Raw genomic sequence first — 11881 nt, 5'->3', positions numbered from 1 at the left:
GACTCCCGCTGTTCCCATGCGGCTGTTCCTAGGGACCGACTGTACCGGGTGGTGCCCCTGGGACCCCCCCCCCAGTGCCCCCCCTCCCTCCAGTCCATCCCAGTGCCCCCAGTCCTGCTCCCAGCTCCCCTCCCAGTAACAATCCCCCCCCTCCTCTGCCCCGGCCCCCCAGGGTCCGGCTTAGTCTCCATGGCAACCGTCAAGGGCAGCTCAAGGGCATGGGGGGGGGGCACGGCCGTGGGGCCCGCAGCCCCTGCCACAGGGCCACCAGCGCGCACCAGCACCGCCAGTTTGCCCCAGTGCTCCCAGCACCACCCCCCCTGCCCAGTCTCACACCCCCAGTGCAGCCCAGTATGGACCAGTCCCCCATTCACCCCACTGCCCCCCAGTCCATCTCCATCACCCCCAGTCCATCCCAATCTGTTCCAGTCCCCCCAGTCCATCCCAGTCCATCCCAATCTGTCCCAGTCCATCCCAGTCCATCCCAGTCCGCCCCAGTCCATCCCAATCTGTTCCAGTCCCCCCAGTTCATCCCGGTCCATCCCAATCTCTTCCAGTCCCCCCAGTCCATCCCAATCTGTTCCAGTCCCCCCAGTCCATCCCAGTCCATCCCAATCTGTTCCAGTCCCCCAGTCCATCCCAATCTGTTCCAGTCCCCCCAGTCCATCCCAGTCCATCCCAATCTGTTCCAGTGCCCTAGTCCCCCCAGTCCATCCCAATCTGTTCCACTCCCCCCAGTCCATCCCAATCTGTTCCAGTCCCCCCAGTCCATCTCAGTCCATCCCAATCTGTTCCAGTCCCCCCAGTCCATCCCAATCTGTTCCAGTCCCCCCAGTCCATCTCAATCTGTTCCAGTCCATCCCAGTCCGTCCCAGTCCCCCCCCAGTGCCCCCAGTGCCCCGCGGGGCCGGGCGGGGGCCCAGCACGTGGCCTCGCGTCATTTGTTTGTTCAGCTTTGGGGGTCGGCGGGGGGGGGCAGCGGGGGGGCCGGGACCGTAAACACAGAGAGACCCCCCCCTGCCGGGCCTGTGGGGGGCTGGGAGGGGCTGGGATGGACCGGGAGGAGGGGCTGGGGGGGACTGGAATGGACTGGGATGGACTGGGATGGACTGGGAGAGACTGGGGGAACTGGGATAGAGCACTGGGAGCACTGGGATGGGATTGGGAGCACTGGAATGGGACTGGGAGCACTGGGGTGGGATTGGGACACTGGGAGCACTGGGATATGGTACTGGGAGCACTGAGATGGGATTGGGAGCACTGGGATGGGACTGGGAGCACTGGGAGCACTGGGATAGAGCACGGGGAGCACTGGGAGCACTGGAGTAGGGCACGGGGAGCACTGGGATCCAGCACCAGGAGTACTGGGAGCACTGGGATGGGAACTCTGGGATGGAGCACTGGGATAGGATACGAGGAGCACTGGCAGCACTGGGAGCACTGGCAGCACTGGGATAGGGCACGGGGAGTACTGGCAGCACTGGGAGCACTGGGATAGGATATGAGGAGCACTGGCAGCACTGGGAGCACTGGGATAGGGCACGGGGAGCAGTGGCAGCACTGGGATCCGGTAGTGGCAGCACTGGCAGCACTGGGATCCGGTAGTGGCAGCACTGGGAGCACTGGGATAGGGCACGGGGAGCAGTGGCAGCACTGGGAGCACTGGCAGCACTGGGAGGACTGGGATAGGGCACTGGGAGCACTGGGATGGGAGCGCTGGGATGGAGCACTGGGATAGGATACGAGGAGCACTGGGAGCACTGGGATAGGGCCCGGGGAGCACTGGCAGCACTGGGAGCACTGGGATAGGGCACGGGGAGCAGTGGCAGCACTGGGAGCACTGGGATAGGATACGAGGAGCAGTGGCAGCACTGGGAGCACTGGGATAGGATACGAGGAGCAGTGGCAGCACTGGGAGCACTGGGATAGGGCACGGGGAGCAGTGGCGGCACTGGGAGCACTGGGATCCGGCACTGGGAGCACTGGGATGGGAGCGCTGGGACGCGGCACTGCGAGGCCCGCTCCTGCCCCCCCTCCCCGCGCAGCTGCTGCCCGTGGGCGGGTGGAATGCGGCAGCCGAGGGGGGGATGTGAGGACACGGGGAGGGGCCGTGACCCCCCCTGACCCCAGCGCCGCCCCCCCGGGACCCTCTGAACCCCCCCCCCAGCCCCCCCGGGTCCGTGTCTCCCCCCCACGCAGCTGGGGGGGGCACCCCCCTTCACATCCCCATGTCCTTGCTGTCATGGGGGTATCGGTGCCCCCCCCCATTGGCGTTCCCACATCCTCAGGGTCCCCCGCATTGGGGGTCCCCCACCTCCCTCGGAGGGTCCCCAATATCCCAATATCCGAGGCACCCCCTCAAGGGGGGGGTGTCCTCTCCCTTCACCCACTTGCATGGAGCACCCCGAATGGGGGGGGTTTGGGGGCTACAACCCGTGCCCCCTAATTCACACCCCAAGACCATCACAGTCAAAGTGGGGGGGTGGGGGGGGTACAGCTTTGGGGATGTCCCCCCCCCCCTCAATTCACACCCAAGACACCTCAGTCCGGTGGGGGGGGGTTTGGGGGTGTTTATTACAGGGCTAATGGGGCGCCAGCGCCCCTTCACCGCGCCTCGGGGCCGGCCACGGTGCCGTTGCTCTCACAAGGGGGTTCGGGGTCCCCGTTGTTCCCCCCGGCGGCCGCCGCCGCCTCCTCCAGGGGCTGGTCCAAGCGGCTGGGGATGGACCAATAGAGCTGGGCCTGGCGGCGAGCGGCGGCGGCCGCCAATTGCCGGGCGCTGCAGGCAGGGGTGGGCACGGCCACCGTGTGATGGAAGCCCCCGTAGTCCACCTCGTAGAAGCCTTCCTCCAGGCTGAGCAGGGGCGTGAAGCGGTGCCCCCATAGAACCTCGTCGGCCAGGTAGGAGCTGCGAGCCTGGCACGTCATCCCTGCAACGGGAATGGTGTGAGCGGCGGGTGCGGGAGAACCCGCACGGAGAGGGTGCCCCAGGGGTGAGGGAGACAGGGTGTGGGTACCACAATAGTGAAGGATGTGCCCCATGGGTGATGGAGACAGTGCGTGGGTACCACAATAGGTGAAGGATGTGGGGTATGGGTACCCCATGGGTGATGGAGACAGTGCGTGGGTACCACAATGGTGAAGGATGTGCCCCATGGGTGATGGAGACAGTGCGTGGGTACCACAATAGTGAAGGATGTGCCCCATGGGTGATGGAGACAGTGCGTGGGTACCACAACAGTGAAGGATGTACCCCATGGGTGATGGAGATAGTGCATGGGTACTACAATAGGTGAAGGATGTACACCATGGGTGATGGAGGCAGTGCGTGGGTACCACAATAGGTGAAGGATGTGCCCCATGGGTGATGGAGACAGTGCGTGGGTACCACAACGGTGACGGATGTGGGGTTTGGGTACCCCAGGGGTGATGGAGACAGTGCGTGGGTACCACAATGGTGTACGAGCACCCCATGGGTGATGGAGACAGTGGGTGGGTACCACAATAGGTGAAGGATGTACCCCATGGGTGATGGACACAGTGCATGGGTACCACAATAGTGAAGGATGTGCCCCATGGGTGATGGAGATAGTGCATGGGTACTACAATAGGTGAAGGATGTACACCATGGGTGATGGAGACAGTGCGTGGGTACCACAATGGTGAAGGATGTGGGGTATGGGTACCCCATGGGTGATGGAGGCAGTGCGTGGGTACCACAACAGTGAAGGATGTGGGGTATGGGTACCCCATGGGTGATGGACACAGTGCGTGGGTACCACAATAGTGAAGGATGTGGTGTACGAGTACCCTATGGGTGATGGAGACAGTGCGTGGGTACCACAGTAGTGAAGGATGTGGGGTATGGGTACGCCAATGGATAAAGGACATGGTGCATGGGTACCCAAACATGTGAAGGATGTGGGGCATGAGTGAAGGATGTGGTGCATGGGTACTCGGATGGATAGAGGACATAGGGCATAGGTAAAGGACACAGTGCATGGAGCACCCTATGGGGGAAGGACACAGTGCATGAGTGAAGAACAAGGTGCATGAGCACCCCAATGGGTGTAGGACATGGTGCATGGGGTACCCTAATGGGTGAAGGATGGGAAGCATGGGGCACCCCATTGTGCTGCATGAGCACATGGAGGTGATGTCCCCATGGAAGTGTCCCCATGGAGATGAGGTGGCCCCACCAGGATGAGGCATTCCCATGGAGGTGTCCTCATGGAGCTGAGATCGTCCCATGGAGCTATCCCCATGTGGATTATGTGTCCCTATGGAGGTGAGGTGGCCCCATGGAGATCTCCCTATGGAGATGAAGGTGTCCCCTACAAGGATGAGTTATTCCCATGGACGTGTCCCTATAGAGATGCTGTGTACCCATGAGGACGGGTGGTGGTGCCCACATGGAGCTGAGATGGTCCCACAGAGCTACCCCCATGTGGATTATGTGTCCCTATGGAGGTGAGGTGGCCCCATGGAGATCTCCCTATGGAGATGAAGGTGTCCCCTACAAGGATGAGGTATTCCCATGGACATGTCCCTATAGAGATGAGGTAACCCCACAAGGATGGGTGATGGTGCCCACATGGAGCTGAGATGGTCCCACAGAGCTACCCCCATGTGGATTATGTGTCCCTATGGAGGTGAGGTGCCCCCATGGAGATCTCCCTATGGAGATGAAGGTGTCCCCTACAAGGATGAGGTATTCCCATGGACATGTCCCTATAGAGATGAGGTAACCCCACAAGGATGGGTGATGGTGCCCACATGGAGCTGGGATGGTCCCACAGAGCTACCCCCATGTGGATTATGTGTCCCTATGGAGGTGAGTTGGCCCCATGGAGACCTCCCTATGGAGATGAAGTTGTCCCCTACAAGGATGAGGTATTCCCTATAGAGATGCTGTGTCCCCATGAGGACGGGTGGTGATGCCCACATGGAGCTGAGATGGTCCCACAGAGCTACCCCCATGTGGATTATGTGTCCCTATGGAGGTGAGGTGGCCCCATGGAGATCTCCCTATGGAGATGAAGGTGTCCCCTACAAGGATGAGGTATTCCCATGGACGTGTCCCTACAGAGATGCTGTGTACCCATGAGGACGAGTGGTGGTGCCCACATGGAGGTGAGATGGTCCCACAGAGCTACCCCCATGTGGATTATGTGTTCCTATGGAGATGAGGTGGCCCCATGGAGATCTCCCTATGGAGATGAAGCTGTCCCCTACAAGGATGAGGTATTCCCTATAGAGATGCTGTGTCCCCATGAGGACGGGTGGTGATGCCCACATGGAGCTGAGATGGTCCCACAGAGCTACCCCCATGTGGATTATGTGTCCCTATGGAGGTGAGGTGGCCCCATGGAGATCTCCCTATGGAGATGAAGGTGTCCCCTACAAGGATGAGGTATTCCCATGGACGTGTCCCTACAGAGATGCTGTGTACCCATGAGGACGAGTGGTGGTGCCCACATGGAGGTGAGATGGTCCCACAGAGCTACCCCCATGTGGATTATGTGTTCCTATGGAGATGAGGTGGCCCCATGGAGATCTCCCTATGGAGATGAAGCTGTCCCCTACAAGGATGAGGTATTCCCTATAGAGATGCTGTGTCCCCACGAGGACGGGTGGTGGTGCCCACATGGAGCTGAGATGGTCCCACAGAGCTATCCCCATGTGGATTATGTGTCCCTATGGAGGTGAGGTGGCCCCATGGAGATCTCCCTATGGAGATGAAGGTGTCCCCTACAAGGATGAGGTATTCCCATGGACGTGTCCCTACAGAGATGCTGTGTACCCATGAGGACGAGTGGTGGTGCCCACATGGAGGTGAGATGGTCCCACAGAGCTATCCCCATGTGGATAATGGGTCCCTATGGAGGTGAGGTGGCCCCATGGAGATCTCCCTGTGGTGATGACGGTGTCCCCTACAAGGATGAGGTATTCCCTACAGAGATGCTGTGTCCCCACGATGACGGGTGATCGTACCCACATGGAGGTGAGATGTCCCCATGGAGATGAGTTGGCCCCATGGAGATCTCCCTATGGAGATGAAGCTGTCCCCTACAAGGATGAGGTATTCCCTACAGAGATGCTGTGTCCCCACGATGACGGGTGATGGTACCCACATGGAGCTGAGATGTCCACCATGGAGATGAGCCAGTCCCCATGGGGACGAGATGCCCCCACCTCTCCATTACCTGTGGCCTCCACCATGCCCTCGAGGATGACGACGATCTCAAAGTCATCCTTCTCCAGCTGGTGCCGCGAGACGTCCCAGAAGGGGCTCCTCTCATCGATCTCATGGCTGATGATGAGGGGCGACACGAGGAAGAGCCGGTCATCGCCCGTCTCGAAGCCCACGCTCAGGTCGGTCTGGTCCAAGGGGATGAATTCCCCCTCTTGCGTCTGCTTGGACTTGATGAGCTTGGCGCGGATGGAGGCCTCCACGATGTGCGAGTCCCGCAGGTCCCCCACTCGGAACATGAGGCAGAGGCGGTCGTCCCGCAGCGAGACCACGGCGTGCGAGGAGAACACCAAGGTCTCGGCGCGCTTGTTGGGCTGCGAGATCTTGACGAACATGCAGCCCACCATGAAGGCGTTCACCATGGAGCCCAGGATGGCCTGGAGCAACAGGAGCACGATGCCCTCGGGGCACTGGTCCGTGATGACGCGGTGCCCGTAGCCGATGGTGGTCTCGGTCTCGATGGAGAAGAGGAAGGCGGAGACGAAGCCGTTGAGGTTGTTGACGCACGGGGTCCATGCGTGGTCCTCGAGGTGCTCCAGGTCGCCCCGGCAGTAGGCGATGAACCACCAGATGAGGCCGAAGAAGAGCCAGGTGACGGCGTAGGCCAGGATGAAGACCAGGAGGCTGAAGCGCCACTTGAGGTCCACCAGGGTGGTGAAGATGTCGGTGAGGTACCGGTAGGTCTCGCGCACGTTCCCGTGCTGAACGTTGCACTTCCCGTCCTTCTCCACATAACGCTGCCGGCGCCGGCGCCGGGGGGGAGCCGGGGGGGGCCGTGAGCCCCTCGCCATGGGTCAGTGCCTGGGGGGCAATGGGGAAACTGAGGCACGGCGGAGGGCGGGCACACGCGTGTACATCGTATGTCAGCGTTGGAGCGTATCTAAGGCATGCACACGCGTGTAAATCGTATGTCTGCGTTGGAGCATATCCAAGCCATGCACACGCATGTACATCGTATGTCTGCATTGGAGCGTATCCAAGGCATGCACACGCGTGTACATCGTATGTCTGCGTTGGAGCGTATCCAAGCCATGCACACGCATGTACATCGTATGTCTGCATTGGAGCGTATCCAAGGCATGCACACGCGTGTACATCGTATGTCAGCGTTGGAGCGTATCCAAGCCATGCACACGCATGTACATCGTATGTCTGCGTTGGAGCATATCCAAGCCATGCACATGCATGTACATCGTATGTCAGCGTTGGAGCGTATCCAAGCCATGCACACGCGTGTACATCGTATGTCTGCGTTGGAGCGTATCCAAGCCATGCACACGCATGTACATCGTATGTCTGCGTTGGAGCGTATCCAAGCCATGCACACGCGTGTACATCGTATGTCTGCGTTGGAGCGTATCCAAGCCATGCACACGCGTGTACATCGTATGTCTGCGTTGGAGCGTATCCAAGCCATGCACACGTGTGTACATCGTATGTCAGCGTTGGAGCGTATCCAAGGCATGCACACGCGTGTACATCGTATGTCTGCATTGGAGCATATCCAAGGCATGCACACGTGTGTACATCGTATGTCTGCGTTGGACCGTATCCAAGGCATGCACACGTGTGTACATTGTATGTCAGCATTGGAGCGTATCCAAGGCATGCACACGTGTGTACAGATGCATTCACACGCACCCCATGTGCATCAACACACAGGGCCCTAAAGCGTGCCCAGTTTGTGCACATGCGTGTAATAGATGTCCTCGTGTGTGCTTTCGCACATGGATGCGGCACTAGAACACGCATGTATGGAACAGATGCACACACGTGTGCATGCAGCACCAGAGCACATCCACACACAGCACAGCGTGCACACACGTGTGTAACCATTCCCACGTGTGCATTCACATGTACACATGGCACAGGAGCATGCCCAGCTCACACTAACGCATGTAAGCGATGCCCATGCGTGTGCATTCACATGTACACATGGCACAGGAGCATGCCCAGCTCACACTAACACATGTAAGCGATGCCCACACGTGTGCATTCACATGTACACATGGCACAGGTGCATGCCCAGCTCACACTAACACATGTAAGCGATGCCCACGCGTGTGCATTCACATGTACACATGGCACAGGAGCGTGCCCACCTCACACTAACGCATGTAAGCGATGCCCACACGTGTGCATTCACATGTACACATGGCACAGGAGCATGCCCAGCTCACACTAACACATGTAAGCAATGCCCACACGCGTGCATTCACATGTACACATGGCACAGGAGCATGCCCAGCTCACACTAACACATGTAAGCGATGCCCACACGTGTGCATTCACATGTACACATGGCACAGGAGCATGGCCAGCTCACACTAACACATGTAAGCGATGCCCATGCATGTGCGTTCACGCACCACGCACCGCAGATGGCGTGTGCCGCTGCCCACGCATGTGCGCTCACATGTACATGCGGCAGCGGCCCACACGCGTGTCCCACTGCCCACGCATTGCTGCACCCAAACACGCTCGTGCACACGCGTGTCCCGCTGCCCACACACGTGCCCTCACCCGCAGCACCGCTTGCACACGCGTGTGACCACTGCCCCCCCCCATGATCCATATGTGCGTGTCTCCCCCCCGCACACCCCCTCCACCCCCATTCCCCCCCCCATTGCCACCGCAGGGGGGTTCTGCCCCCGAAATGGGGGGCACAGAAGGGGGGGGTCACCCCATAACAGCCCCCCCCCCCATCCCCGCACTCACCGGTTACCCCGTGGCCGCCGTTTCCCTGCGCGCATCGTGCGGGGGGGGTGGGGGGGGGCAGGAACCGGGGGTCGGTACCGGGTCGGTGCCGGTGGAGAAGCGGCCCCCCCCCAACCGTTAAAACGCCCCCCAACGGTAACGAGCACCCCCCGACGTTATCAAACGCCCCCCAACGGGAACGCCCCCCATCCCCCCCCCCCCTCAACGTCCGCCGCCGCCGTTGCCGGGGAACCGGGAGTGCGCGGCTAAAAATACCGAGCAGCTGCCGCCCCGCCCCCCCCCGCGGCCCCGCCCCCCCCCGGGTGAGTTCACCCGAGCGTGACACCGGGACCGACACCGGCCCCGACCCCATCACCGACAGTGACCCCCCCATCACCGGCCCTGACCCCATCACCAGCCCTGAACCCCCCCCATCACTGGCCCTGGCCCCCATTACTGGTGCTGACCCCCCCATCACCAGCCCTGAACCCCCTCATCACTGGCCCTGACCCTCATCACCGGTCCTGACCCCCATCACTGGTGCTGACCCCCCCATCACCAGTCCTGACCCCCCTTACATCACTGGTCCTGACCCCCATTACTGGTGCTGACACCCCCATCACCGGTCCTGACCCTATCACCAGGCCTGAAACCCCCCCATCACTGGTCCTGACCCCCAACATCGGTCCTGGACCCCAACACTGGCACTGACCCCCCTCATTAGCCCAGACTCCCCGTTCCTGGTACTGACCCCATTACCAGCCCTGAAACCCCCCATCACTGGCCCTGACCCCCATTACTGGTGCTGACACCCTCATCACCGGCCTTGACCCCCCCCATCACCAGCCCTGACTCCCCCAATACTGGCCCTAACCCCCAACACCGGCCCTGACCCCCCCCTCATTAGCCCAGACTCCCCATGACTGATCCTGACCCCCATCACCACCCCAATCCCCGTCATTGGCCCTGCCCCCCCCATCACCGGCCCTGCCCCCCCCCAACACCAGCCCTGACCCCCCCTTACTAGCCCAGACTCCCCATGACTGGTCCTGACCCTATCACCAGCCCTGACCCCCGTCACTGGTGCTGACCCCCCCCTCCCTGACCCTGACTGCCCCCAGTCACTGGCCCTGACCCCCATCACCGGCCCTGACCCCCTCCATCACCAGCCTTGACCCCCAACACCAACCCTGACCCCTCCATCACTAGCCCAGACTCCCCCATCACTGGTCCTGACCCCCCCCATCCCCAGCCCTGACCCCCATCACTGGTGCTGACACCCCCAACACCAGTCTTGACCCCCTCCATCACCAGCCCTGACCCCCAACACCGGTCCTGCCCCCCCCATCACCGGCACTGACCCCCCCATCACTAGCCCAGACTCCCCCATCACTGGTCCTGACCCCCCCCATCCCCATCCCTGACCCCCATCACTCTCCAGGGCTCCGTGCTCACCCCCCCCCCCCATAGGTGCTCAACCCCATCCCCATCCCCACCCCATTCCCCCCCCCGGACCCTCCCTGCTCCCATCCCGTCCCCCCCTATTCCCCCCCCCGGGGGCAGACAAAGCCGCTTTGTGCCCTGCCCGGGAACAGCGGGGGCCGTGTGCGGGGCCACGGACCCAGGGACCCCCCCCCCCCCCCCCCGTGGGGCTGCCTCCTCCGTGACCCCCCCCCGCTGCCTCCGGTGCCCGTGGGTACGGGCGGGTCCGTGTCCCCCCCCCCCGCCGGTAACGTGACCGGCTCCTTTTCCACCCCATTAACCCCCGGCCCGCCCCCACCAGCTCCTCCCCGCCCCCCCCCACCCCCCCCACCCCCCCCCCCCCGCCGCCGGTGCCCGCCCGGGGGGGGCCCGTCCCGCCGCCGGCCCCGCCGAGCCATAAAGCCCATGGGGGGAGGCGGCGGCTGAGCGCGGCCGGACCCCGGAGCCTGGGGCCGTCCCCGAGCAAGGTAAAGGCGGAGGGGGGGGGGGGGTACGGGGGTCCCCGATCCCCCCCCGGGGCACCCCGAGGGCTGCGGGCACCGGCGGGGCCATGGGAGCGGTCCCGGTCCCGGTCCCGGTCCCGGTCCCATCAGCCCTGCCCCGGGGGCTCCTGTCCCCATCATGGCCCTATAGGGGCTGCATCCCCGACCCCACATCCCTGTGTCCCTGCCCCACCGTGTCCCATGGCCCTTACCCCGCACACCCCCACAATCCCGGGTCCCCACATCCCCAGGTCCCCACTGTATCCCCTGTCCCTGTATCCCCATATCCCCATTCTGCACATCCCCAAGGCCACGTATCCCTATGTCCCCATATCCCGTATCCCTATGTCCCTGTATCCCCATGTCCTCATGTCCCTGTGTCTGTGTGTCATGTATCTCCATACCCCCATGTCCTATATCCCCATGTTCTCATGTCCTGTATCCCTATCTTCCCACATCCCTGTATCTCATAACCCCATATCCCCATGTCCCATATCCCCATGTCCCCATATCTCCATGTCCTGTATCCCCATGTCCTGTATCCCCATGTCCCCATGTTCCCATATCCCCATGTTTCATACCCCCATATCCCCATGTCCTGCATCCCCATGTCCTGTATCCCCATGTCCCCATATCTCCATGTCCCGTATCCCTATGTCCCCATATCCCTATGTCCTATATCCCCATGTCCCCACATCCCCATGTCTTATACCCCCATATCCCCATGTCCCCATATCCCCATATCTCATACCCCCATATCCCCATGTCCTGTATCCCCATGTCCCATATCTCCATGTCCCGTATCCCCATGTCCCCATATCCCTATGTTCTCATGTCCCATATCCCCATGTTCTCATGTCCTGTATCCCTATGTCCCCATATCCCCATGTCCCCATATCCCTATGTTCTCATGTCCCATATCCCCATGTCCCCATATCCCCATGTCCCCATATCCCTATGTTCTCAT

At 61.6% G+C, this 11881-nt stretch overlaps 1 protein-coding gene across 1 annotated transcript; it reads right to left on the bottom strand.

Annotated features, from left to right (window-relative positions):
• Positions 1 to 2594: 2594 nt before the first annotated feature.
• LOC133206556 (G protein-activated inward rectifier potassium channel 3-like) lies at positions 2595 to 9058 on the bottom strand. Its single transcript, XM_061342633.1, has 3 exons — positions 8972 to 9058; positions 6207 to 7054; positions 2595 to 2930 (listed from the first exon to the last, which is right to left on the bottom strand). The coding sequence occupies exons 2-3, from the start codon at positions 7042 to 7044 to the stop codon at positions 2605 to 2607; spliced, it is 1164 nt and encodes a 387-aa protein (XP_061198617.1). The 5' UTR covers positions 7045 to 7054; positions 8972 to 9058; the 3' UTR covers positions 2595 to 2604.
• Positions 9059 to 11881: the final 2823 nt, after the last annotated feature.

Source organism: Neopsephotus bourkii, unplaced genomic scaffold (genome assembly GCF_033783945.1).
Source record: "Neopsephotus bourkii isolate Nb327-2 ecotype Australia unplaced genomic scaffold, CSIRO-AGI_Nbou_v1 NB_1808, whole genome shotgun sequence".
Classification (NCBI taxonomy): Eukaryota; Metazoa; Chordata; class Aves; order Psittaciformes; family Psittacidae; genus Neopsephotus; species Neopsephotus bourkii.
This window is presented reverse-complemented; position numbering and strand designations above follow the sequence as displayed.

Excerpts from the sequence above, each read along its gene's own strand:
- LOC133206556 (XM_061342633.1), bottom strand. The coding sequence starts at position 7,044 with ATGGCGAGGGGCTCACGGCCCCCCCCGGCTCCCCCCCGGCGCCGGCGC. Across the intron at positions 2,931-6,206 it reads GGGCATGGTGGAGGCCACAG|GGATGACGTGCCAGGCTCGC; the intron begins GTAATGGAGAGG and ends TTCCCGTTGCAG.